The 25969-nt window shown below is 41.3% G+C and overlaps 1 protein-coding gene across 1 annotated transcript in view; it reads right to left on the minus strand.

Moving 5' to 3' along the window:
- suz12b (SUZ12 polycomb repressive complex 2 subunit b) overlaps window positions 1–25969 on the minus strand; it is an 81264-nt gene that overhangs the window by 33025 nt on the left and 22270 nt on the right. The window contains exons 4-5 of the mRNA XM_073026455.1: window positions 5742–5810; window positions 1945–1994 (exon numbers count right to left, since the gene is read on the minus strand). Coding sequence (XP_072882556.1) covers window positions 1945–1994; window positions 5742–5810 — 119 coding nt within the window. The remainder of the gene's footprint in view (window positions 1–1944; window positions 1995–5741; window positions 5811–25969) is intronic.

Here is a 25969-nt window from a genome sequence, read left to right on the forward strand (position 1 = left end):
TGGTCATCTGTGATTAATTAACTATCAGGCAACAGAACCAGCATTTGCCTCAGTACCTGTGTAACAGTTGTCCTTGCCTCTTGCTGAGCTGAAGAGAATGTTTTGCAAACTTTGGTCAGAACAGAAACACACAAAATGTTCTTCTAAGTATGTGGATACAACTTAATGGTGGAAACACGGCAGACAGGCAAGTTTTTTATTGTGTGCTTAAATGTTAAAATGAAGCCTGTACACGTTAGCTGTGTCCATCAATCATTTTATCCAGTCCATTTATGACCACTCATCTTTAAATTTCTCATCCCACGCTGTTCTGACCATTTCACATTTCGCATACTCTCCAAAGGGTTTTTACATTTAGGTGTGAGGGTAGAGAAAGTAGCAAACTGAATTTCATTTCAATTTTCCCCAGAAGAACTAAAATGTACAGTATTGTGCAAAAGTCTGAGATATATAGATATAGCTAGGATGCTTAAGACTTTTGCATAGCACTGTAGTAATTTCATGTATGGCACTGTACTGCTGCAGTACAAACACAAATTTCCTGACATGTGAGAGATGGTAAACCGGATTCTGATATGGGAGAGGGGAGAGGAGATTGCCTGGTATCTGCATCTGTCCCACCCCCTGCCCATCACACCCCTCATGTTACACTCCACCCTTGCCATCCCCAACATCCTTTACTCCCATCAGATTTACAAAGTCACTCTCTGCTCCACGTTGACAAACACAGTACTGTGTAGTTTTAGGCACTCCAGCTGTTTTACAGCACTGAAAAAAATCTTAGCTGGGGTGCCTAAGACTTGTGTAGGTAATACAAGTTATCTAGATGAAATTTTTTTTTTGCTTGTTCTGATAAGATAAAGTACAAGGCAGACTTATTTAGAATGCAAAAAGCTTAAGAAAAACTGAAAAGCTATTAAAACCACATATTAATTCCATACTCAACCTCTAGGGCCATAAGAGTAATTGGGAGGAATTGTAAACAATTTCCTAAACCACTTTAGTGCAATTTATTTAACTCATGGGATACATTATTCCTTTAATGTTAACTGACAACTGTAATTGCTGTTTACCTAACCAGAACTGTAATTCATTGCTGATATTTTATCATCGATTGCTCTCAATTCACCATTATCTGACTGACTGGCAAGCAAGCAATTGGTCCATCCTTGTTCCTATTTCTTATGTTTTTAGCCCCAATTATTCCTTTCCTCGCCATCTTCTCTACTCCCTTTCTACGAGCTTCTTTTCCCTAGGATCTTAGGGGGACACATTACTTACGTAGCTTGTACATCATGTAAATGGCAGAATGTGCAACTGGACGAGTGAGCCTCCTCTTTGTCTCACCCTGCTCAGACACCAATATTATGCTTTTCATAAGTTATGGGATAATAATCAAGAACCCAAACTATGGCTATTTTTCCACCCATACCAGAATCAAGATCAACATCGCCAAGGACACAATGGAGTTAACCCAGCACCAATTTGGAATCCTCTGTTTTTATGGCTCACTGAATTGAGCAGCAAACATTTGCCAGAGCTACATCAATCTGATATTTAAATAATCTGAATTAACAGTAGATGTGTTTTTTCCTTATGCCAATGAATGGCTCACATCTCAATACATGTCAACAGATTATGGTCTAATTTATAGCATATATTATGGTGAGAATGTTATTCTAGTTTAAAACAAAATAATCAAAGAACTGTGTTAGTTCCAACCATGAACTATTTATTGTCCTCTGCCTTACTAATGCCTCCACAGAACAAAAATGAGCTGGAGATGACACAATGAAGAGCACATTGGGATTTCAAGGAGAGAATATTCTGCTAGAATCTGTGATCAATACCACTTAACAAGCAGTACAGCTACATATCATAGCTGAATATACTCTCTGATTATATTCTCAGTGAAGTTGCAATACCCAACAATAACATACATACCATTTTTATAGAAGAAACCAGTAAACGTAAGTTGCAAATGAGCTGTTAAACTGGAGAGAAATTAAAAAAAATTAATTCCCTTGAAGCTCACTAATATGTGCAAAAACAGTAGTTCATTACTTGAAATAGTCACACAATCCTTGTAAGACATCGATTAACCTTTGCAAAAGAACTTAACAGATGGTATTACAATTGCATAGCCTGATAGTATGGATCCACTTCCAGCTTACACTGCCATACAAAAACAAACATGGTCAGATATGAGACATGAACCTATGAATACCACTTCACTATTTTTTATTTGGATTTTTTTGCACTACTTATTTTAACTAATATATATATTACACAACATATGCCAGTGATATTAAAACTGATTCAGATTCAAATTCTTCTGTGCATGTTTATTTGGAATATACAGATTCCAGGAAGGCCATAAATATATACCGCTCAATCTGCAGACCTCCATCTATCCAATTTAATCATTACAGTCAAAAGGAACCTTCAAGAGGACCACCACTTTGTTCTGGTTTGAAGGCTTGCATGCCTTAATGACTGACTCAGAGAACTATGCTGCCTGGAGCCAGGGCTTTATGCTTTGGATCTTGGGAGAGACACGCATGCCAAATAACTCAAAGGGCATGGGCCAGACTAAGAGTAGCCCACTGGTCCTCCAGGTTTGGGGGTTCAGCTCAGGTCTAACAACCCTGACTGGTCAAACAAAACTGTTGGAGAAAAAGCAATAAAGAATCCTTCTACATGTGTTTGGGATGATATTCAAGACAGTATTCTAGGATTCATCTGGCTGACAGTAGTGTAAATTGAGGGGAAGCTAATGGCATGATGAAGAACGTCCTGACACTGCCAACACCAAGACCAAAATTAGTTTCTGGAATTTATGGAAAGGGCCAAGGACAAACAGGTAAAGAGTATCTTCATTGCTGCCCTAAACACTAGCAGCACAACAGGCAGCAAGTCAAAAAGAACAATTCATTGTTAACGATCAATTCAATTAACCTTTGAAAGTGGCGGAGTGAATAGGAAAGTTACAATATTAAATATCATTAAAGACCCCTCACACCCTCTCCATGAACTGTTTGTTCTTCTGCCATCAGGTAAATGTTACAGGAGCATCAAAACTAAAACCACAAGGCTACTAAACAGCTTCCTCCCACAGGCAGTCAGACTGCTAAATAGCTGCTCTACCTGACTCTGCTTTGGACACTCTTAACTTGCACTGGACACTTATAACTTGTTTTTAACTGACTTGTGGATGTTGTGTTTTACTATTTATTGTTATGTTTATTAGTTAGTGTTGTGTTTGTTATGTTATGATTGCACTGCTCCTGGGAAACGCTGTCTCATTCTGCCCTGCAAAGTTGATGTACGGTTAGAATGACAATAAAGTTTTTGAATCTTTGAATATCCAAGGAATTAACTTTCGTCAAGGCTTCCAGAAATAGTGAACATGGCAGTTCAGATAGCGTTAAGGAGGAAATTGTTTCATTGACCTTCATTATAAAACATTTCCAGAACCAAACAAACCAAACGAGGCATCACCGAGATATATACACAGACAGGTGTACAGATGGAAGATTAAACTTGCAAAAGAGGAAAGAATGCAAAGTTGATTGATTGCAGAGAGTTAAAGCAAGCTGAGCCCTTACTTTCTTTCAGGAGATCAAGAGATTATGTGACTCCTCGAGACAATTCATAGGGGTTTAAGTAGTCAATGTTTACCCTGGCTGAAGTATTTAAAATGGATACGATTTAGCTATTTAAGCCAGATGCTTCCACTCCTAAAGGGTAATGAATCAAGAATTCCCTACCCAAGATGGCTGTGGAAATTCAGTCACAGTATACTCAAGACAGATTTTTAGATATTCAGGGAATCAGGGATATAGGGAGTAATGTGGGAAAGTGACAGCAAATCAAAAAACAATAATCTTTTTGAATGGAGCAGAAAAAAGGGCCAAATTTCCTACTCTTCTTTCTTTTCCTTATACAATCACCAAGGCATCAAATTTCACTGGGACATTGTCTTTCCTACAGCAAATCATCTAGTTTTGTGACAATAATCAAATTTTCATTACTGTAATCCAAGATTATGTATTCTCCACTCCACATACACCAAATAGCAGGCACACATTAGCCTTGACACCTAAGGAACTAATTTTTCAATTTAAGGATATATTTGTAGCTGCTTTGAGAATGTTTCAAAATTACCTCAAAGATGCTGAAGTTGATACTTATTTGTGTCAGTCCCAGATATCAATGAAATTAAGAGACTCTAGTGGTAAAAGAATTTAGTTATTTAAAATATAATTTCTACTAATTCAGTAATGCATAACCATTGGCTTAGTGTCTTATTGATTAACTTATTTAGAGATACAACGCAGAACAGGACCCTCTGGCCCAAAGAGCTGCACCACTTAGAAGCCCACCTATTTAACCATAGCATAATCACAGGACAATTTACAATGACCAATTAACCTACTAATCTGTATGACTCTGGGACGTAGATGGAAACCAGAGCACCCAGAGGAAACAATACAACCCTTTCAGGTGGTGCTAGAATTAACTCTGAACTGCCTCAAGCTTTAACAGTGTTGTGCAAGTAAAATCTAAGATATAATATTTCCAATTTTCAAACTCCAAATATATTAACATTAACTGTGGTGCATATGTCTGCCAAATTAAACATATTTTGCCATTTTATATATCTGCCAAATCAATGCTTAGATAATGCCTTCAGATTCTACTCTCCTCCTGAAACGCAGTCCATTCCCAAACACTCACTGTCCACTCCCACCTCCATCCCCGGACACTCACTGTCCACTCCCACCTCCATCCCCGGACACTCACCGTCCACTCCCACCTCCATCCCCGGACACTCACCGTCCACTCCCACCTCCATCCCCGGACACTCACCGTCCACTCCCACCTCCATCCCCGGACACTCACCGTCCACTCCCACCTCCATCCCCAAACACTCACCGTCCACTCCCACCTCCATCCCCTGACACTCACCGTCCACTCCCACCTCCATTCCAGGACACTCACCGTCCACTCCCACCTCCATTCCAGGACACTCACCGTCCACTCCCACCTCCATCCCCGGACACTCACCGTCCACTCCCACCTCCATCCCCGGACACTCACCGTCCACTCCCACCTCCATCCCCGGACACTCACCGTCCACTCCCACCTCCATCCCCGGACATTCACCGTCCACTCCCACCTCCATCCCCGGACATTCACCGTCCACTCCCACCTCCATCCCCGGACACTCACCGTCCACTCCCACCTCCATCCCCGGACACTCACCGTCCACTCCCACCTCCATCCCCGGACACTCACCGTCCACTCCCACCTCCATCCCCGGACACTCACCGTCCACTCCCACCTCCATCCCCGGACACTCACTGTCCACTCCCACCTCCATCCCCGGACACTCACCGTCCACTCCCACCTCCATTCCCAGACACTCACCATCCACTCCCACCTCCATTCCCAGACACTCACCGTCCACTCCCACCTCCATTCCCAGACACTCACCGTCCACTCCCACCTCCATTCCCAGACACTCACCGTCCACTCCCATCTCCATCCCCAAACACCCAGCATTGTCCACCCCAACCTCTAGTCCTGCAATTATCTTCAGCAGTTTGATGGTGAAGATACATTAATTACAAAGACTAATGTTCTGTTGTGCAGGAAAAATTCTACTGAAATTAGTCAATGAACAAAATACCCACATTAAGCTACAGAACATTTTAAACCACTTTGAAACAACGTACCTAGGAGATTCCTGCTCTCCCCTCATCTTCTCTACTTTGGCCAGCATATCATTCACTTTAAAGGTCTTCCTGCAAAATAAAGTTCAGCTATATTAGTTTGAAAGTCAAAGTGTTACAGGTCTTGTACTATGAATGGTAGGACATTGGGGAGAGTAACAGTAGAGGGGCTCAGGAGCAGCAATACATACTTTGTTGTAAGCATCATCGTAGTTTCAACAGGGTGATGAAAAGGCATCAGTCAGGATAATGAATACTGGAGTTGGAACTTTGCGTTACAACTTCATAAATGGGGAGGCAAGATTGCATAGAGTTTCGGTTATTCTGTTACAGGAAAGGTGTGGTTAAACTAGAAAGAGTACAGAAAAGATTAGATTTGAGGATGTTGCCAGGACTAGAGAGCCCACCTGATAGGGAGAGGTTGGCCAGGCTAGTCTCAACTCCCTGAAACAGAAGAGACTGGTGCAACCTTATAAAATGTGTGTGAGGCATGGATGAGGTGGATGGCAACAGTTCCTGCCCATGGTAGGGGAATCCAAAACAAGGGTGAATAGATTTAGGAGAAAGATTTAAAAAGGGACCCCAGTGGCAACTTCTTCCTCAGAGGAAGATGAGTATATGGAATAAGCTGCCAAGGAAGTGGTTGGGGCAGGTACAATAGTATCACTTAAGTAGCACTTGAATGGGTACATAGAGGGAACAGGACAGGATGTGCCAAATGGCCTGTGTCCGTGCAGTAATACTCGATCAGAAGCTGATAACTAATCTACTAGAACTTTCATTAAAATGCCCCACAATTGTTAAATTCTGTACTCAATCTGAATAATGCCACTCTAAGGATGAATTTCAAGTAGTGAAAATCTGAAATCTGGAGTGCTATAAATATCAAACATCTATAGAAGAAATATTGTTAACATTCAAGGTCTTCAACAAAATGAAGAATGAGTAACCAATTTAACTGAACTGGAATTTGTATCATATTTGGACAGGCACACTTCTGACTGATTACCAAATCACTTACTGTTCCATTTCAGAGATTATAAATTTAACAATTGTTTCTTCAGGTAAACCAGTGAAACCAATGAAATACACAAATGGGAATTTTACAGCTACATTCAATAAGCTATTTGGACACATCTGGCAAGATAATAATCCAGTAAAAATTGACTGTCTTCTGATATTCTTACACTAGGCTAGAACTGTGGACACTGTGGGTACTGAAAAGCTGATTAACTAGCTACAGTACAGTCCTAAACACAGGAAAACAAAGTTCAAAGTAAATTTACTATCAAAATACATATGTCACAATATACAACCCTGATATTCAGTTTTCTTGTGGGCATATTCAATAAATCAAATAACCATATAGAATCAATGAAACAAAGTACTGGAGAGTTTAACATCGGTAGCTGAGCGAAGGGCGCTGAGTAGGCTACGGTCAATTATGGATAACTCTGAACATCCTCTACATAGCACCATCCAGAGACAGAGAAGCAGTTTCAGCGACAGGTTACTATCGATGCAATGCTCCTCAGACAGGATGAAGAGGTCAATACTCCCCAATGCCATTAGGCTTTACAATTCTACCGCCAGGACTGAAAAACTTTTTAAAAGCTATTATTAATGCTTTTTGAGATAGTGATTTAGATGCATATCATATTTTTTTACTGAGTTAAGTATTGTATGTAATTAGTTTTGCTACAACAAGTGTATGGGACATTGGAAAAAAAGTTGAATTTCCCCATGGGGATGAATAAAGTATCTATCTATCTATCTATCTAAACACTGCACCAACTGAGCAGACAACCAACAGCTTTTTTTTACGGGTCCATTATCAGTACAGGTGTCCCCCGCTTTACAAACGTTCGCTTTACGCCACTTTGCTTTTACAAAAGACCTACATTAGTAACCTGTTTTCACATTACAAAGAGGATTTTTGCTTTCACAAAAATTTTTCCCATATAAATTAATGGTTCTTCACTTTACACCATTTTGGCTTAAGAAAGGTTTCATAGGAATGCTCTAAAGGGGGGGGGGGGGCACCTGTACATGTACAAATGATTTGAACAGTTCTTGAGAGATTTAACACAAGGTGAACAGCAGATCTGCTTGGTGTGAACTGTCAAGCAACTGTATGGGTTGATACTAACCTGTTTCTCAAATGGAGAGCTTGTTTTTCCACAGAATTTCAGTAATCCACTTCCTGTGGAATTAGTGTATGCAGGGAACAATACAAGTGCAAGTTCTTGCCTTTCATCTTTAATTACTCTTATAAAACCACCAGGACACATCAATTACTTCAAATTCAGTACTATGTTATTTAAGAGAAAATATTAATAGATTAACAGAATCATTCACCTGCCCGTGTGAAAAACCACTACTAATAAAACTAAACACTGTGGTTTTCACATTTTCAGACTTGTTCATTTCTTTCATACAAACTCCTGTAGAATCTAACTGCTCGTATAAATACCACAATGCAACATAACAGCAGATGTTTTATTGTGAAAACATGAAACCAGACAAAGAATGACATTGTAACAAAAAGTTTCAGATTTCCAAATATCAATTTATAACTTATGTAACACTTTTCTCTTGGGATTTTTAAAAAATTCAGTGATGTAATCACTGTAATTACTACTGGTCTTGAAGGTACTCCCATAATAGGATAAAGTTCCAGGATTTAATCACAGCAATATTAAGGGAGCAGTGACAGAATCCCAGAAAGGATGGTTTGCAGCTTAGAGGGTAATATGCACAGGTTGGTGTAGCTACTCTGGGCAGAAGCTTAAGAGTTTGTGAGGTGTTGTTGAAGAAATCTGGCTAAGTAACTGCAGCACTCTTTATGGATGGTTCACACTTCAACTAATGCAATGATGAATCAATGAAGCTTTCAAAATTGGTTAATAGACTCTTGTCCCAATGGTTCCCTGACTGAGGAAAAAACAAACTTGGCAAAATTTGTCATTTTGTAATTGTCATTTAAAGTAAAATTGGATAGGTATATGGATAGGAAAGGAATGGAGGGTTATGGGCCGTGCGGGCCACTGGGACTAGGTGAGTGTAAGCGTCGGCACGGACTAGAAGGAGTTGGCCTGTTTCCGTGCTGTAATTGTTATATGGTTATAAAATCTGAATTTGATACAGGATGGTTCTTTCTGGTTCTACATCAGTAAATAATACTTATTCAGTGGAATTATAGTAGTTAATAGCTATATTTATTCAATACTAAATGCTTACAATAACTTGCAAGAGAGAATCTTTAACGTCAATTTGGTTGCAAAGGGCTGCCTGATTCTCACATTTGAACGTCTTTTACTGAAACTTATTTTTTGACGATTTCTTCTTGAACCTCATCTGGCACACCATTATGTAGTAGTAACTTTCATTCCAGTGAACTGATCCTTGTCTGGTCAATTGAGTGACAAGTCTATTCCCTAGAGTTTTTTTTTTACAGCCATTACCACTGTTGATGCTCCTGATCCGAATATTGATCTGCTGATTTTGTATTCGGTTCTTTTGTTTTGCTCTAGCACCAAAGATGGTGGAAATCTAACGCAAACTCTGCACCCGTACTAGCAAATTGACCTTTTGATCACAATTTCCTACTTTTCTGGGTAGGTTGATTGGTCATTATAAATTATCCCATGATTAGGTTATGGCTAAATCAGGGACAGTGTGGCTCAAAAGGGCCGGAAAACTCAATTCTGCGTTGTATCACTGAATAAAATTTTATAAAAATAAAGACTTTTCAACTGCATAAGGAAGCTTACAAAAATGTCTTCCCCTCTGCCATCCATTTCTTAAATGGACATTGAACCAGTGAACACTATCACACTTTAAAAATATATATTATTTGTTTTTGCACTATTTTTAATCTATTCAATATACATATACTGTAATGTATCCATTTATTTATTTTTCCTTCTATACTATGTATTGCATTGAACTGCTGCCAAGTTAACAAATTTCACATGGTAAAACAAACATATCAAATGGTGATGATAAACCTGATTCTCAAAATGTACACTTAGTAGCCACCTTTAGGCACACCAGCTTATTATTGCAAATATCTAAATCAGCCAATGAAGTGGCAGCAATTCAATGCATCAAAGCATGCAGACATGATCAAGAGGTTCAGTTGACTAAACATCAGAATGGGGAAGAAACATGATCTACATAAATTTGACCATGGAATGATTGTTGGTGCCAGAAAGGAGGGGACTTGAGTATCTCAAAAACTGCTGATCAAGGAGCAAGCAGATTATAGAAGATTATTGAAGATAATTGACTTGAAGAGAAGGAAACCAGAAGTCCATGAGACAGTGCTCAGCAGAGAACTAGAGGTGTAGAGGGTTACCAGCTTTTAATTTCTGTGTTATCACTTTGGAGGACCTGTCCTGGGGCCTAGCACACAAGTACACTTACGAAGAAAGCACGGCAAAAGCTCTACTTCTTTAGGAGATGGCAAAGATTTGGCATGACATCTAAAATTTTGACAAACTTCTATAGATGTGTAGGGGTATACTGACTGCCATCACAGCCTGGGATGGAACCACCAATGCCCTTGAATGTAAAATTCCACAAAAAGTAGTGGATACAACCTAGTCCATCAAGGGTACAGCTTTCCCCATCATTCAGCACATCTACATGAAACGCTATTACAGGAAAGCAGCATCTATCATCAGGGATGCCCACCACTCAGGACATGCTCTCTTCTCACTGGTGCCATCAGGAAGATGGCACAGGTGCCTCAGGATTCACACCATCAGGTTCAGGATCAGTTATTACACTTCAAACATCAGACTCCCGAACCAAAGGGGTAACTTAATTTACTCCAGTACTGAAATGTTCCCATAACCAATAGAGCCACTCAAAAAGGGCTTATATCAAAACTTTATAATATAATTATGAAGATACGTTCAGTGCCCTTTGATAAGACCAAAAATGATTGGGAAAGAGAACTTAATCTTATTATTCCTATTGAGAATTGGGATAGAATTCTTAAATTAGTTAATACATCATCTATATGTGCCAAACATTCATTATTACAATTTAAGGTTGTACATAGGGCCCATATGTCCAAGGATAAATTAGCTCATTTTTATTCTCATATAAACCCTATTTGTGACAGATGTCATTTAGAAATCGCTTCTTTAACTCATATGTTTTGGTCATGTCCACTTTTGAGAAAATATTGGAAAGATATTTTTGATATTATTTCGGCGGTATTGAACATTGATTTACAACCCCATCCTATTACTGCAATTTTTGGTTTACCGATGATGGACTTACTTCACTTATCTCCTTCCGCCTGTCGAATGATTGCTTTTCTCACTTTGATGGCTAGAAGATCTATTTTGTTGAATTGGAAGGAAATTAATCCTCCCACGGTATTTCATTGGCTTTCTCAAACTATGTTATGTCTAAATTTAGAAAAAATTAGAAGTGCTGTATTTGATACTTCTATTAAATTTGAAAAGATATGGAGACCATTTATTCAATATTTTCATATGATGTAATGGCCCTGTGCCGGGCTTATTGGTTTTTTTTTCAGCTTTAATCGTATGTATGTTGAGAGGATCTGAGTTGACGTCATTGATGTTTATGTATACTCGTGAGATACTATGAACAGCCCTTTTTTTTTTCTCTTTTTTTTCTTTGTTTTTTTTTCTTTTTCTTGATACTAGATTAGTAGATTAGCTAACTTTCTTAGATAGATTTTTTTTTCTCTTTTTTACACTATATATTATGAAATATCTAAACTTACCTTGTTCATATATATACTATATGGTTTATGTTTTGGGAAACTTACTTATGCTCTATTCATTGTTTATGTATTACTTTATGTATAATGGGAGTCTATATATTTGTAATCCCTTACCATTATTTGAATTGTATCTCATTCATAATATTCTAAATATTAATAAAAAGATTGAAAGAGAGAGAATAGAGCCACTTTCAAGAACTCTTCATCTCATGTTGTTAAGATTTATTGCTGATTTAATAAATAACTCATAAATATTATTTCTTTTTTTGTATTTGCAATGTTTGTTGTATTCTGGACAGTGAATGCCTTTGTTGAATGCCTTGGACAGTGTTTTATTGATTCTGTTATGGTTATTCTATAGATTTGTTGAGTATGCTCACAAGAAAATTAATCTCAGTGTTGTATTTGGTGACATAGATACTTTGATAACAAAATTTACTATGGATTTTGAATGCACAGAAGTCTCTGGAGCAGGGGTTCCCAGTCTTTTATGCCATGGACCCATACCATTAACTAAAGGGTCTGTAGACCCCGGGTTGGGATCCCCTGCTCTAGAGTTTACAGAGAATGGTGCAAAAAAAAATTAAATCCAGTTAGCAGTAGTTCTGTGGAAGAAAACACTTTAATGAGAGCTCAGAAGAAAATGGCCAGGCTGTGTTAAGCTGACAGGAAGGCAACAGTGACTTAAATAACTACGCATTATGACAGTGGTATACAGAAGCACATCATTCAACTTAGAGTGAATGGACTGCAGCAGTAGAAGACCACACCAGATTTCACTTCTGTACCTAATAAAATGGCCACTGAGTAAAATGTTGTTCAAGAATCAAACAACATAGCACCAACTCTAGCTCATTAAAACACCAAATTTCTACAATGCAATCACAATTCCATTGCCTATCGACTGCATGCCCATGGGAGCGCTCTGTTGAGTGTAAAACTTCCCATAGGAACCCATCTCCATTTATAATATGGAATTCAATGGGGAGAAGAAAGGGTCTGTGTTACAGAAAAATATCACAAGAACCTCACCTTCTCTAGGGGACAAGCTAGTTTTTATTTAGATAGTGCAAAATGGTGTCAAGCTGTACGATTTCAAATCAATCTAATAGCCTCAAGTCCCAAATAAGAATGTGAACCCAATTTGGGGTTCAAAGTTCTAAGTGCATTTATTATCAAGGTATGTATACCACATAAAACTGAGATCTGTCTTCTTGCAGGCGACCACAAAACAAAGAAACAACAGAATTCACGTAAAACCCCACACTACAAAAACAGTCATACATCAAAAGGGCAGAAAAGAACAAATAGTGCAAACAATTCTTAGAACATGAACTGCAGAGTCCCTGAAAGCAAGTCCACAACAACATAGCCAATTCAGAATTGCAGCTAGGCCAGAAGCTCAATGGCTACAGGCACAGTGCTGAGGCAAGTGCTGATGGCTACAGGCTGCAGTTACAAAGTTAGTTCAGCAATGAAGCAATAAAGCCTCACAGACTAGTAAACTGAACACCGCCCAGTTCCTCCTCTGCCCTCAGCACCTTTATCTTTTTAATCTGACTCGGGCGCTTAAATTGACCAAATCATTTCTTTATCTGTTCTTGGGCCTGGGCCCCACCGCTTCAGTGCAACCCCAAGCCCACTTTAACAACAGCTGCTACAACCATACCTACAAACTCAAGTCCAACTCATTGAATATTTCAGGATAGCACAAAAATGCAATGCCATACAGACAGTTCAAAAAAGATAAATCACACTTTCCAGTGGGAAATTACAAGCTGCAGATTAACTGCTCTTAGTCCCAAAAATGTCTATTTAGTAGAATTGCTAGCACTGTTTGCTGCCTGCAAAGCGTCACCATGTCTCACCAGTACCAATGTCACAGAATAAGTGACATTTAAGTTTTATTAAGAACATCTCATTATCAGATGCCAACATTTACACTAAACATTTAACTTTGCTCCCATACACTTCCCTAATGGAAGGGTAATTGAAACGGAGGGGAACTCATGCTGCTCCTGAGTAATATTTATTCCCCAAATACCACCAAAAACAAATTAACAAGACAATCACTTTGGTGCCAATTGTGCATGTTGCACAATGTGCTTGGGTGCAGAATATTAACTAAATTTCAAATACTTAATTAGTTGCAACGTGTTAGCTTTACATTCCAAGGACAAAGAACAAAAAAAACGTATACAGGCAGTCCCCGGGTTACGAATGAGTTCAGCTCCTGAATCCGTCTTTAAGTCGGATTTGTACGTAAGTCGGAACAGGTACATCTGATATCATTTAGCGTCAGTTAGTCAAATGTTTGTCTTAGTATACAGTATATATTTTACCTTTCTATGCATATAAAACAAGTACTTAAGAAACATATGTACTCCAATAATTGAACCACTGCATTGCTTAGTAAGGATTGTAGCTTTCGTTGGGGCAGGGCTTTTCACATGCTCCATTATTCTCACTTTACCCTTTATCCTTTAAATTGTTCCGATCGTTGACCGACTGTAGCCTAACATTTTTCCAATGACATTTCACCTCTTTCCAAACGCTTTATTATTTCCACTTTATTTTCAATCGTGATTGCTTCCCATCAACGGATCATAAACACTGCGGGCAGCAGGTCCCAAGCTCCGCCGGGTCCTAAAGTCCACCGCACTGAGACAGGTTAAATGGGACAAGTGGGGGCTGTGATGGGTTTGGGTATTTGATCCTCCACAATATTCTACATGGAAATTTAAACTGGAGGTGGCAGTTTTTTTTTTACGAGGTTGAGTTACGAGCTCGACATCAACCTGGCACAGATGGACAGCGCACTCAGGATCGGTCTGTCACTGGATCGAACTCGGAAACCTCTGTTCTCGAGCCTGGCGCTGAGAAAAATTTAAGCCAAATACAAAGTTACACACTTAACACCGTGTCAACGGCAACGACTTAAAATGGCAGATGGCGTCGCAATCCGACTTTAAATGGCGGACGGTGTTCTCTTTCCTTGGTTTGTAAGTACGAGTTGTTCATAAGTCAGACGTTCATAATTCAGGGACTACCTGTTTTCATTCTCTAGCTACAGGAATGGCAAATCTATGGCACGTGTGCTCAATATAACATGATAAAATTTTGTTGGCACCCAGCATGGAAGGCCATTCCTCAATTCTTAAAACCACACACATAAAGACAAACATTTATCTTTATTGCCAAATGAAGCAGCAAATTTTTTTCCCCCACAACCTGAACAGTGGGATGTTTTCACAGGAAACTCTTCACACTGGCTTGGCACGAGCTAGATAGTTGTGAAATAACACAATGTTTGATGATTTGCTTTGATATCCTCATAGAACTGGTGTACACATCAGTATTTGGATAGTAAACAGTTGACCAGGCGGTATTGGCTTCGCTCTGTCATTTGTGAGTGAACGATGGATATTCAGTAATAATGGTCTAAAATTCTTTATTTTCTCCCCGCTCCCCCCATTCACCAACTTTTCCTCACACCTGATCTCACCTATCACCTACCAGTTTGTTCTCCTTCCCCTTCCCTCCCAGTACCGATGAAGGATCTTGTCCCAAAACAACAACAGCTTCTCAACAGGCTGCCTGACCTGCTGAGTTCCTCCAGCCTTTGGGATGTTACTCTGGATTTCCAGCATCAGCAGAATCTTGTGTTTATGTAAATGCTGCCAGTAACATTCAACTTCTGTGAATGGAAGGGGAAAAATTCATTGGATGCAGTTGGAAGAAAATGTAATCAACAGGATTCTATATCGATGTTTTACTATGTCCTATGGTACTCAAATTGTTAGCATCTGTTACCAAAACAATACTCCTAAATTTTACAGTAAACTAATTCTTTGTAAATCAAACTACGTCCATTGTCAGTTTTCCAAAGTGCCTTGATAGACCCATAATTCCTCTGGTTTTACTTTTACTCTTTCTATAAACAAGCAGCTTTTTCTTTTCTCAATCTCCATATTGTCTGTAGTGTTAAAGCAACAATAGATCAAATTATGCAGCAGTCAAACAACTAAAGCCTATAATTAACAGGTCCCATTCTGATATATCTATCCATGGCCTCCTCTACTGTCAAGATGAAGCCACACTCAGGTTGGAGGAACAACACCTTATATACCGGCTGGGTAGCCTCCAACCTGATGGCATGAACATTAACTTCTCTAACCTCCGTTAATGCCCCTCCTCCCCTTCTTACCCCATCCCTGATATATTTAGTTTTTTCTCCCTCTTTTTTTTCCTCTCTCTCTGCCCATCACCCTGCCTGTTCTCCATCTCCCTCTGGTGCTCCCCTCCTACTTTCTTTCTCCCTAGGCCTCCTGTCCCATGATCCTTTCCCTTCTCCAGCTCTGTATCCCTTTTGCCAATCACCCTTCCAGCTCTCAGCTTCACCCCACCCCCTCCGGTCTTGTATCATTTTGCATTTCCCCCTCCCCCTCCTACTTTCAAATCTCTTACTATCTTTCCTTTCAGTTAGTCCCGACGAAGGGTCTCTGCCCGAAACGTCGACAGTGCTTCTCCCTATAGATGCTGCATGGCCTGCTGTGTTCCACCAGCATTTTGTGAGGTCACGTAGGAGCTTTGTATCGGGAGAGGCAGAGTACATTGAGGTGACATTAGGTTAGCTATACTCATCCATTATCACTTTAACACTGCCCTTCCCACAACATCAATTCAAAATAAAAACAGAACTTGCAGGACACACTCATTGGTCAGGCATTCTGTGAAAAGGGAAAGTTCTTACGGTGAAAGACTTTCAAACTAGGGAATGAGAAACTATACTTGCAGAGCAGGTTGGGGTGAATGAAGACAAAAGAGTCTCTCTCTCATGGTAAGGTCAAGAATGTATTAGGATAAATTGGTGAGATTATCCCATCAATGGGCTAACAGAAGCAGTGAGAGACAAAATAACAAAAGCAACAACCTTTTCTGACAAAACTGAAGGAGTGCGCACACACACCTAATGGAAGTAGTAGACCATAAGACAGGAGAATGTTCTGTCATTCCATCATGGCTGATTTAATATCCTTCTCAACCCCATTCTCCTGCCTTCTCCCCGTGACCTTTGATACCCTGCCTAATCAAGAACTTATCAGCCTTTAAATATACCCAACAACTTGGCCTCCACAGCCATCTGTGGCAATGAATTCCACAGATTCACCATCCTCTGGTGAAAGAATTTCAGCATCTCTGTTCTATAGTTCAAAGATTTTTCTCTTTTTTGGGGTCTTTTTTTTATATATGGTTTCTTTGTTCGTGGCTGTGTTAGGAGACAAATCTCAAGGCTGTATAATGTTATACATCAATAATAAATTACTTTGAACTTAAAGGGACATCCTATTCAGAGGCTATGCTGTCTAGTAAAGGCTTTAAAGTTTTGAAGAGATTTATTAAAACCATTACATGGCTACAGACTAATTATGGGGATAGATGAATGCTGAAAATGCCTTTGGAGCAATGGAAGTTGAGAAGGGTGCGAATAGGTGTCTAAAATCAGAAAAGGATCAAAACAAGGAAAATGATCACCTTTGTGAAGTTAAAACCATTAACAGACACTTGCCAAAGCAACCAAGGTCTGGAAGGCACTGCCAAATATAGGAGAGAGATATTTTCAATAGTATATTCAAAAAGGAGCCAGCCACATAGCTGAAAAAGTATTGAAGGGCTGAGGGCAGGGTGTGAGATTACACGTAATGCTGGTAAACTTTTGAAAAAAATTTCTTCAATCAGTGATTCAAGCCAAACATCCCCATCTGCAATTCCAAAATTACAATACAGTCGGCCCTCCTTATCTGCGGATTCCGCACGCGCGTATTCAACCAACCGCGGAATGCAAAAACCCAGAAGTGCTCTTCCAGCACTTGTTGCTCGAGCACGTACAGACTTTTTTTCTTGTCATTATTCCCTAAACAATGCAGTATAACAACCATTTTACATAGCATTTACATTGTATTAGGTACTATAAGTAATCTAGAGATGATTTGAAGTATACGGGAGGATGTGCATGGATTATCGTGGATCGGGATCGAAAAAAATCAGAAGTTCTCTTACTAAGTTGGAACAGGTACATCCGGTATTATTTAGCGTCAGTTAGTCAAAAGCTTGTCTTAGTATATAGTATATATTTTACCTTTCTATGCATATAAAACACTTAAGAACATATGTTTCAGTGCCAGGCTCAGGAACGGAAGTTCTTGGGACTCAGGACAGACCACTCTATAGTGCGCTTTCCACCGTGCCGGGTTGATGTGAGGATCGAAAACCCAAAACCTAATAATTAAACCACTGCGTTGCTTAGTAATAATTGTAGCTTTCATCGGGGCAGAACCTTTCTCACTTTATCCTTTAAAATTGTTCCGATCATTGACCAACATAGCCTAACGCTTTTCCAATGACCAATGGCGTTTCACCTCTTTCTGATCGCTTTATTATTTCCACTTTATTTTCAATCATGATCGTGATTATTTTCGTGAACAGAAACACTGCGCATTCAGAGATCTGGCGTCGGGCCCTAATGTCCACCGCACTGAGACAGGTTGCATAAGGGACTTGAGTATCTGCGAATTTTGGTATCCGCAAGGGGTCCCGGAACCAATCCCCCGCTGATAAGGAGGGCCGACCGTAATCCCTTTTGTCCATGAGCCAGGACCCCAAATTTAGCCACTGGTACCATCTCCGGGGGGGGGGGGTGATAATTCTTATAGTGATTTTTGGCAAGGTATTACACTCCTAGTGCTAGAAAATATATGATAGCATTGCAGCGGTGGTAGCTTGCATGGTAACCTCCATGCTATAAGAACCATGATCCAATGGTGCTTTGCCTGTAAGATGAATTATGCCAGGTACCTGTCCCCTTACTTTGCTCAGATGATGAACCTCCCAGAGAAGAATTCTTCTGTGTATGAGGCCTTCAAGACAAGCCAATTCTCAGTGCAGCTGTCAAGTAACAACCCCTTTGGGCAGATCCCCATGGACCAGGCTACTGAAGCCAGTGAACAAAGACACACAGACTCCTGGTGGCACACCACAGTTCAGCCTGAATGCTGGAGCTATCAAGCATTACTACATAACAGCTGAGCACCGCAGTGCATTCTGAGACAGTTAAGGGAGATGGTGCAAGGCAACAAATCAGAGCTTTGTCAGGCGGAGCTACAGCAGCCAAGAATCCAGAAAGATGAGGAAGCAATTTCAGCAGTGGTTAGCCTCGTACATGAATGGATCAACCCATTTGCAGAGAAGCGGCACCTCATTAGCATCTCTACGGCAAATCCCCCCCCCCCAAGGACATTGCCTACGACCCGATGAGGCATATGTGCTTTGTGAGCATTGCTATGCAACCTTCAAGAATGAGAGACTGAAGGAAGACCCACCAGCAAAGAAATTTCATGACACAATGAAAACCAACAAGCTGAAAACATTCAGTGATATGTGTAAGAAGAGAGAAGCGAAATCAAATGGGAGAGCGATCATCAATCAAATGGGAAGGCGATCATCTTGAAAGCAGACAGGTCTTTGTTTGGTCGCATCATAGTGATGGCACAAGGACGCAGTCTACGTATGGAGGATATCCTTTTTCATCCCCTTGGACCATTGTCCTGGGCCCTGTCCGCACCAGAATGATTGCTGAGAAAGACAAATAAAGCTACTTTAGCCACAACCTTGCAGAACAATGTAGCAGTAGAAGAGCATCTCCCAAGAAACTCTGCTACTGTGGTTGATGGAATGAACTTGGTCCAAAGAGTGAAAGGTGATCAAGTTACTTTCAGAGATGTTGCCACAACAATTCTGGGTGTGGCTCTGAGGGAAGGCAGTCAGAGTAGCAGAATAGATGTTGTGTTCAACACATACAAGGAGAACTCTATCAAGAATGGTGAAAGATCTCTACGGGGTGAAGAGACTGGTCATGAGTTGCAAGGTATCACAGGCACACAGATGGTGAGGCAGTGGAGGAGCTTCCTGACCAAAGTCAGTAACAAAAATAGTCTCATTAGCTTCATAGTCCATGAATGGAGGAAGGTGGAGTACAGAGCAAAGCTACAGGAGAAGATTCTGTATGCAACTGTGAATGAAAAATGTTACAGAATTGGAGAGGACTTCCAGGTCACTAAGGGAATGGCAGCGTAGGGAAAGGTCTCTCGACAAAAAAAGAATATAAACTGCCCAAAGTTGAAATTAGACAAATATTTAGTATTGTATAACTATATCAGTAAAAGAGGCAAGGATGGTGTCCAAGTACAAGAATAAAAGGTCCACTCAGAAGGCTGATAAATACAACGAGATGCAGCAAGTCAAGGGGCCTAGCTTCTCCACAGCTAGCCAGGACGGAGATCATGAGGAAGATTTGGTGAACCTGACTTTGATTCTCAGAGAGATTTGTAATTTCCGACGAGATATAAACAACAGCTGGAAGATATTAAAGGAGAAATAGCAAAAACTAATTTCAGGTTAGATAAAGCCAAAGCGAGGATTGTAGGGACTGAGAAGAGGCTGCAAAATTCAGAGGAAGTGATAGCAGAAATGCTAAAGCTACAAGGGCAGCTCCAGTGGAAGCTAATAGCCCAAGAAGGCCGCCCAAGAAAGGAAAATGTGAGGATTTATGGAGTTCCCAAAGGAACTGAAGGTAAACCCAGATTGGTGATGCCCTTTGTGGAGAAGCTGCTTAGAGAGAACCTTGATATACCAGATGCAAAAGACCTACAGATACAAAGGGCCCACCGCGCGTCAGCCTCCGTCAGATGCCCAGCCCAGATCGATTCTAGTCAGATTTCTCAGTTACAGAACGAAGGAAGAAGTGCTTAAACTGGCATGGCAAAAGAAAGGCTTTATGTGGAGAAACTGTAAAATCAGCTTTGACCACGATTACGCACCGGGGATCCTCGCCAGACGGAAGGAATACGCGGAAACATGGAGGATCCTGAAGGAAAACATCATCAGATTCCAGACCCCGTACCCAACTCAGCTAAGAGCTTTTTACGACGAAGGGACAAACACAAGGAGGCAACGTCAGACCTGGCGGACCGGGCAACGCCCATAAAAGTTATCACCCTACCGGAGTCGCTACTGGAGAGAATTCGGCAGAAGCCATGGCAGCCAGTGTGGCGAGAACACTCCACTCGAACCAGAGTGTTAAGCTACAAGGAAAAGCTGCAAGTATTCAGAAGCGAGCGTACAGTGAATATAGATTAATTAATAAGAGAAATGACTGAAAAGAGTAAATTGGACTTAAAAGTAAAATTAAAGCTGGTAACTGAAACTAGATGGAATAACTTGAATGATAGCAATATGGTCAAGACATAAAAAGGAGAGAATTCTCTACGACTGTTCATACTGCGGAAAGCCCTGTTAACAAAGACTGAAGATAGAGGCTATCCCTCTGAACTGAGGCAGGTCGGTGCTCAGGCCTCACTGTTGGAAGTCGGGGGAAATTTTCAAATGCTCTACGTTCAAAAAATGCCTAGGGTTTGGTTTTCTGTTGAGAAGGGATTGATTACTGTTTGTTTAGAAAAGGAGTGTTTTCTTTCCTACTAGAGAAACATGCAAATTGAACCGGTAAAAATAATTTCCTATAATGTTAATGGGGTTTTGAATCCCATTAAGAGAAATAAGATTATGTCTAAATTGAAAAAAGAGAGGACACAAATAGCTTTCCTTCAGGAAACCCACGAGCCAATCTGAACATGAAAAATTAAAAAGAATGGGCTTTAAGCATGTATTTTATTCATCATATAAACTGAGCCACAAAAGAGGAGTAACTACTTTAACATCAAGTGCTCTTAACTATGAACATATTTCAGAGATTAAAGACAAGGATGGACAATTTGTAAAGATTACAGGAAAAATAGAAGGTACTGAAATAACATTTCTGAATGTTTATGCTCCACCAGGTAGTGAATGGTCACTCTATAGACACATTTTTGACCTAATGGCCAGCTCTCAAGGGGTAGTAATTTGCAGATGGGGATTTCAATATTAGGTTAAACCCTGTATTAGATTATTTAGGAACAGTTATTCAGAATAAACCTCTGACTAAGAAAGTGAAATAATTGATGGAAGAGTTGGGAATAATAGATGTGTGGAGGGAATTACACCCCACTAGTAAAGACTATACACATTACTCTTCCCCTCATTCAGCTTATTCAAGGATAGACTATATTTAAATATTTAGATAGATAGATAGATACTTTATTCATCCCCATGGGGAAATTCAACTTTTTTTCCAATGTCCCATACACTTGTTGTAGCAAAACTAATTACATACAATACTTAACTCAGTAAAAAAAAAAATTAACATAGATAGATTCAGGATAAAAGAGTGTAACATTGCAACAATTGATCTGTCGGACCATAGCTCAGTCTCTATATGTCTCTAATTCTGTAAAGGAAAATGAGGAAAACACTATGAAGGTTAAATTCACATATACTCAATAACACGAAAGTAATGGAGAGAATAAGGGGAGAAATTAAAGAATACCTAGACCTTAATGACAGGGAGAAACATCGCCAGTGATCTTATGGGATACACTGAAAGCCGTACTGAGGGGAAAAATTATTTCCATTACCACTACATGAAAAAATTCAAAGCGCAAAAATTAGCAGACCTTCAAGGAAAATTAAAACAACTTCAAGTTGTAGATAGCAACAAAATTAATTCTAATTTAAAACAGGAAATTAAGAAACGGCAAAGTGAAATTGATGAAGTTTATACATTGGAAACTCAAAGAAATTTTCTTTACCTGAGACAAAAGAATCATGAAGTAGGAGGTAAATCAGCTAGATTATCAGCATATAAATTATGTAAACAACAAGCAGACAATACAATTCATAGAACAAAGAATCCAAAAACAAAGCTTGTTGAGAGTACAATAGGGAAAATTCAAGAGATTTGAAACATATTATCGAGAGCTTTACTCTCAACCCCGGGCCTCCAATGAGTCCCATATAGACACTTTTCTGAATTCTTTAGAATTACCCAAGCTCACAGATTTACAAAATGAATGCCTATTAGAACCGGTACTGCCAAAGAACTAAACATGGACATCTCTAGGTTAAAGGCCGGAAAGTCTCCAGGCTCGGACGGGTTTACCTCAAGAGTGGTACAAATCGCTGAAGTCACAGTTAGCTCCATTATTACTTAACACCTTTAACTGGATCTCACAGAGAGGAGAAATTCCACTTTCCTGGAGAAAGGCAATTATCTCAGTTATTCCTAAAGAGGGTAAAGATAAACTAGAATGCGGTAATTATCGGCTAGTCAGTGTCCCTAATTTGGATTATAAATTATTTACATCTATATTAGCTCGTAGACTGGAAAAGCTTCTACCTGGCCTCATCCACTTAGACCAGACTGGATTCATTCAGCAAAGACAAACTCAGGACAACATAAGGAGAACTTTACACATACTAGAACAGGTTACTAAGAACGGGACAGAGACAATGGTAGTGGGATTAGACACCAAGAAAGCTTTTGATTCAGTTAGTGGGTATTCCTATATAAATTGTTAGGAAGATTCGGGTTTCAAGAAAAGTTTATTAAAGTACAGGCAGCCCCCAGGTTACGTACGAGTTCCGTTCCTGAGTCCGTCTTTAAGTTGGATTTGTACTTAAGTCAGAACAAGTACATCCGGTATTATTTAGCGTCAGTCAAACATTTGTATATATTTTACCTTTCTATGCATATAAAACACTTAAGAAACGTATTTATTCCAATAACTAAACCACTGCGTTGCTTAGTAATAATTGCAGCTTTCGTCGGGGCAGGGCCTTTCAAATGCTCCATTATTCTCACTTTATCCTTTAAAATTGTTCCGATCGTTGACCGACTGTAGCCTAATGCTTTTCCAATGACCGATGGCATGTCACCTCTTTCCAAACGCTTTATCATTTCCACTTTATTTTCAATCGCAATCGTTTCCCGTCAATGGAAGAGAAACACTGCAGGCAGCGGGTTCCAAGCTCCGCTGGCTCCTAAGGACCACCGCACCCCGTCAACAGAACAGAAACACTGCGGGCGGCAGGTCCCAAGGTCTGCCGACTCCCGAGGTCCACTGGGTCCTAAGGACAACCACATTGAGACAGGCCAAATGGGACAAGTGGGGGCTGTACTGGGTTTGGGTATTTGATCCTCCACAATATTCCGCGTGGGAATTTAAGCTCGAAATCAACCCAGCACGGATGGTACGGCAGTCACTAGATCGACATCAACCCGGCACGGGAGTGGTCTGTCACTGGATCGAACTCATGAACCTCCATTCTCCAGCCCAGCGCTGCTCTCATTGCGCCACCAGCCAACCGGAACGGGGGGGGGGGGGGGGGGGGGGCGGGGGCTGGGTCAGGGTGAATCTTACTAAGAACAATTTAAGCCAAATACAAAGTTAAACACTCAACACAGTGTCAATGGCAACGACTTAAAATGGCAGACAGCGTTCTCCTTCCTTGGTTCGTAAGTACGAGTTGCCTAAGTCGGACGTTCGTAACTCAGGGACTGCCTGTAATCCAGACTTTATATGACAGTCCTATAGCTCGAATTAAGATAAATGGGGACCTCTCTGACTCTTGTTTTAGCGGGAGGAACTAGACAGGGATGCCAAATTTCTCCTCTCCTCTTCGCACTATACATTGAATTAAGACGACAGCGAAATTGTAAAAGGTATCAAGGTGGCAGGGATTGAACAGAAAGAAGCACTATTCGCGGATGATGTCTTAGTTTATTTGAGTGAACCAGAAAAATCATTCATAGGATTGTTTACTGTTGGATGAGTTCGGGAAAATATCTAGTTGTGGCAACCCACTTCCCAGCGCACACGAACCGGCTCACAAAGTGGCACGCGCCGGCATTGAGGCCGATCCCAAAGAGGGCGCCAAGCCTGCTTCACTAACAAGGGGAAAAGCCCACGTGCGGGACAGGACTGTGAATACGCATTCCCACCAGGGGAGGGCGGGATCAGGAAGGCTTTAAAGCGAGGCTGCGAAGTTTGAATAAATCTCTTTTGCAACTGCAGTTCACCGACTACGTGTCGTTATTTCAGCGCTGCGTGTAGCACACCGCTACAATTGGTGACCCCGACAGCCCAAACGATATTTTGGCCCAAAAGATGAACAACGCCGCATCTGTTCATGCAGTTTTGTTAAAACTGCCAAGCTTCTGGACGTTGCGACCTCACCTATGGTTCCAGCAAGCAGAAGCCCAATTCCACATTCGGCAGATAACCTCGGATGCCACACGTTACTACTACGTGGTGAGCTCCCTCGACCAGGAGACAGCCGCCCAGGTTGAGGAGTTCATACAGTCGCCCCCGGAGGACGGCAAATACACAGAATTCAAAGCCCTGCTCATAAGGACTTTCAGACTCTCATGGTGCGAGCGAGCTACCCGCTTACTGCACCTGGATGGTTTGGGGGACAGGCCACCGTCGGCTTTGATGAATGAGATGCTGTCCCTGGCATACCCTGCCTCATGTTTGTGCAGGCGTTCCTGGAGCAGCTGCCCGAGGACATACGCCTGCTGCTGTCCGACGCGGATTTCAGTGACCCCCGGAAGGTGGTGGCCCGGGCAGATGTGCTGTGGAAAGCCAAGAAGGAGAGTGGGGCGTCCGTCACACAGATCACCAGGCCATGCTCCCAGCAGCAGACCAGACCAGGCCCGGCCGCAGAGCCCACTAACCCCAGAGGCAGGGATGAGGAGACCAACGAACAATGGTGCTTCTACCACCAGTGGTGAGGCGCAGAAGCCCGCCGCTGTAGCCCGCCCTGCAAGTTCCCAGGAAACGCCAGGGCCAGCCGCCGCTGATGACTACGGCAGCTGGCCATTGGGATAGCCTCCTTTATATCTGGGACAAGCAGTCGGGATGCCGCTTTTTGGTCGACACCGGAGCTGAGATCAGCGTTTTACCTCCGACGAGTTACGACACCCGCAACAGAGAACCGGGTCCCACCCTGAGGGCCACGAACGGCAGCACAGTAAGGACCTACGGCACCCGTACAGTGCGGCTACAGTTCGGCTCCAGCCGGTTCACATGGGACTTCACACTGGTTGCCATAGCCCAACCACTCCTGGGGGCGGATTTTTTGCGAGCTCACAGCCTATTGGTCGACCTGCCAAGGTAGAGACTGGTCCATGCCGAGACCTTTCAAACGTTCTCCCTGGGTGAAGCCCAGTTGCCGGCCCCACACCTAGACTCCATCACGCTGTCCGACAACAACTTCATCAGAGTCCTGGCAGATTTCCCATTGGTTCTGGCACCGCAGTTCATGGCAGCCATGCCCAGACACGCCGTACAGCACCACATCCCAACACAAGGACCACCCCTCCACGCCCGTGCTCGAAGGCTTCCCCCGGACAAGCTCCGACTGGCGAAGGAGGAGTTCAAGAGGATTGAGGAATTGGAGATCATATGGTGGTCCGACAGCCCATGGGCCTCCCTCCTGCACATGGTGCCCAAAGCAACAGGGGGCT

This window comes from Hemitrygon akajei, chromosome 22, assembly GCF_048418815.1.
Source record: "Hemitrygon akajei chromosome 22, sHemAka1.3, whole genome shotgun sequence".
Taxonomy (NCBI): Eukaryota; Metazoa; Chordata; class Chondrichthyes; order Myliobatiformes; family Dasyatidae; genus Hemitrygon; species Hemitrygon akajei.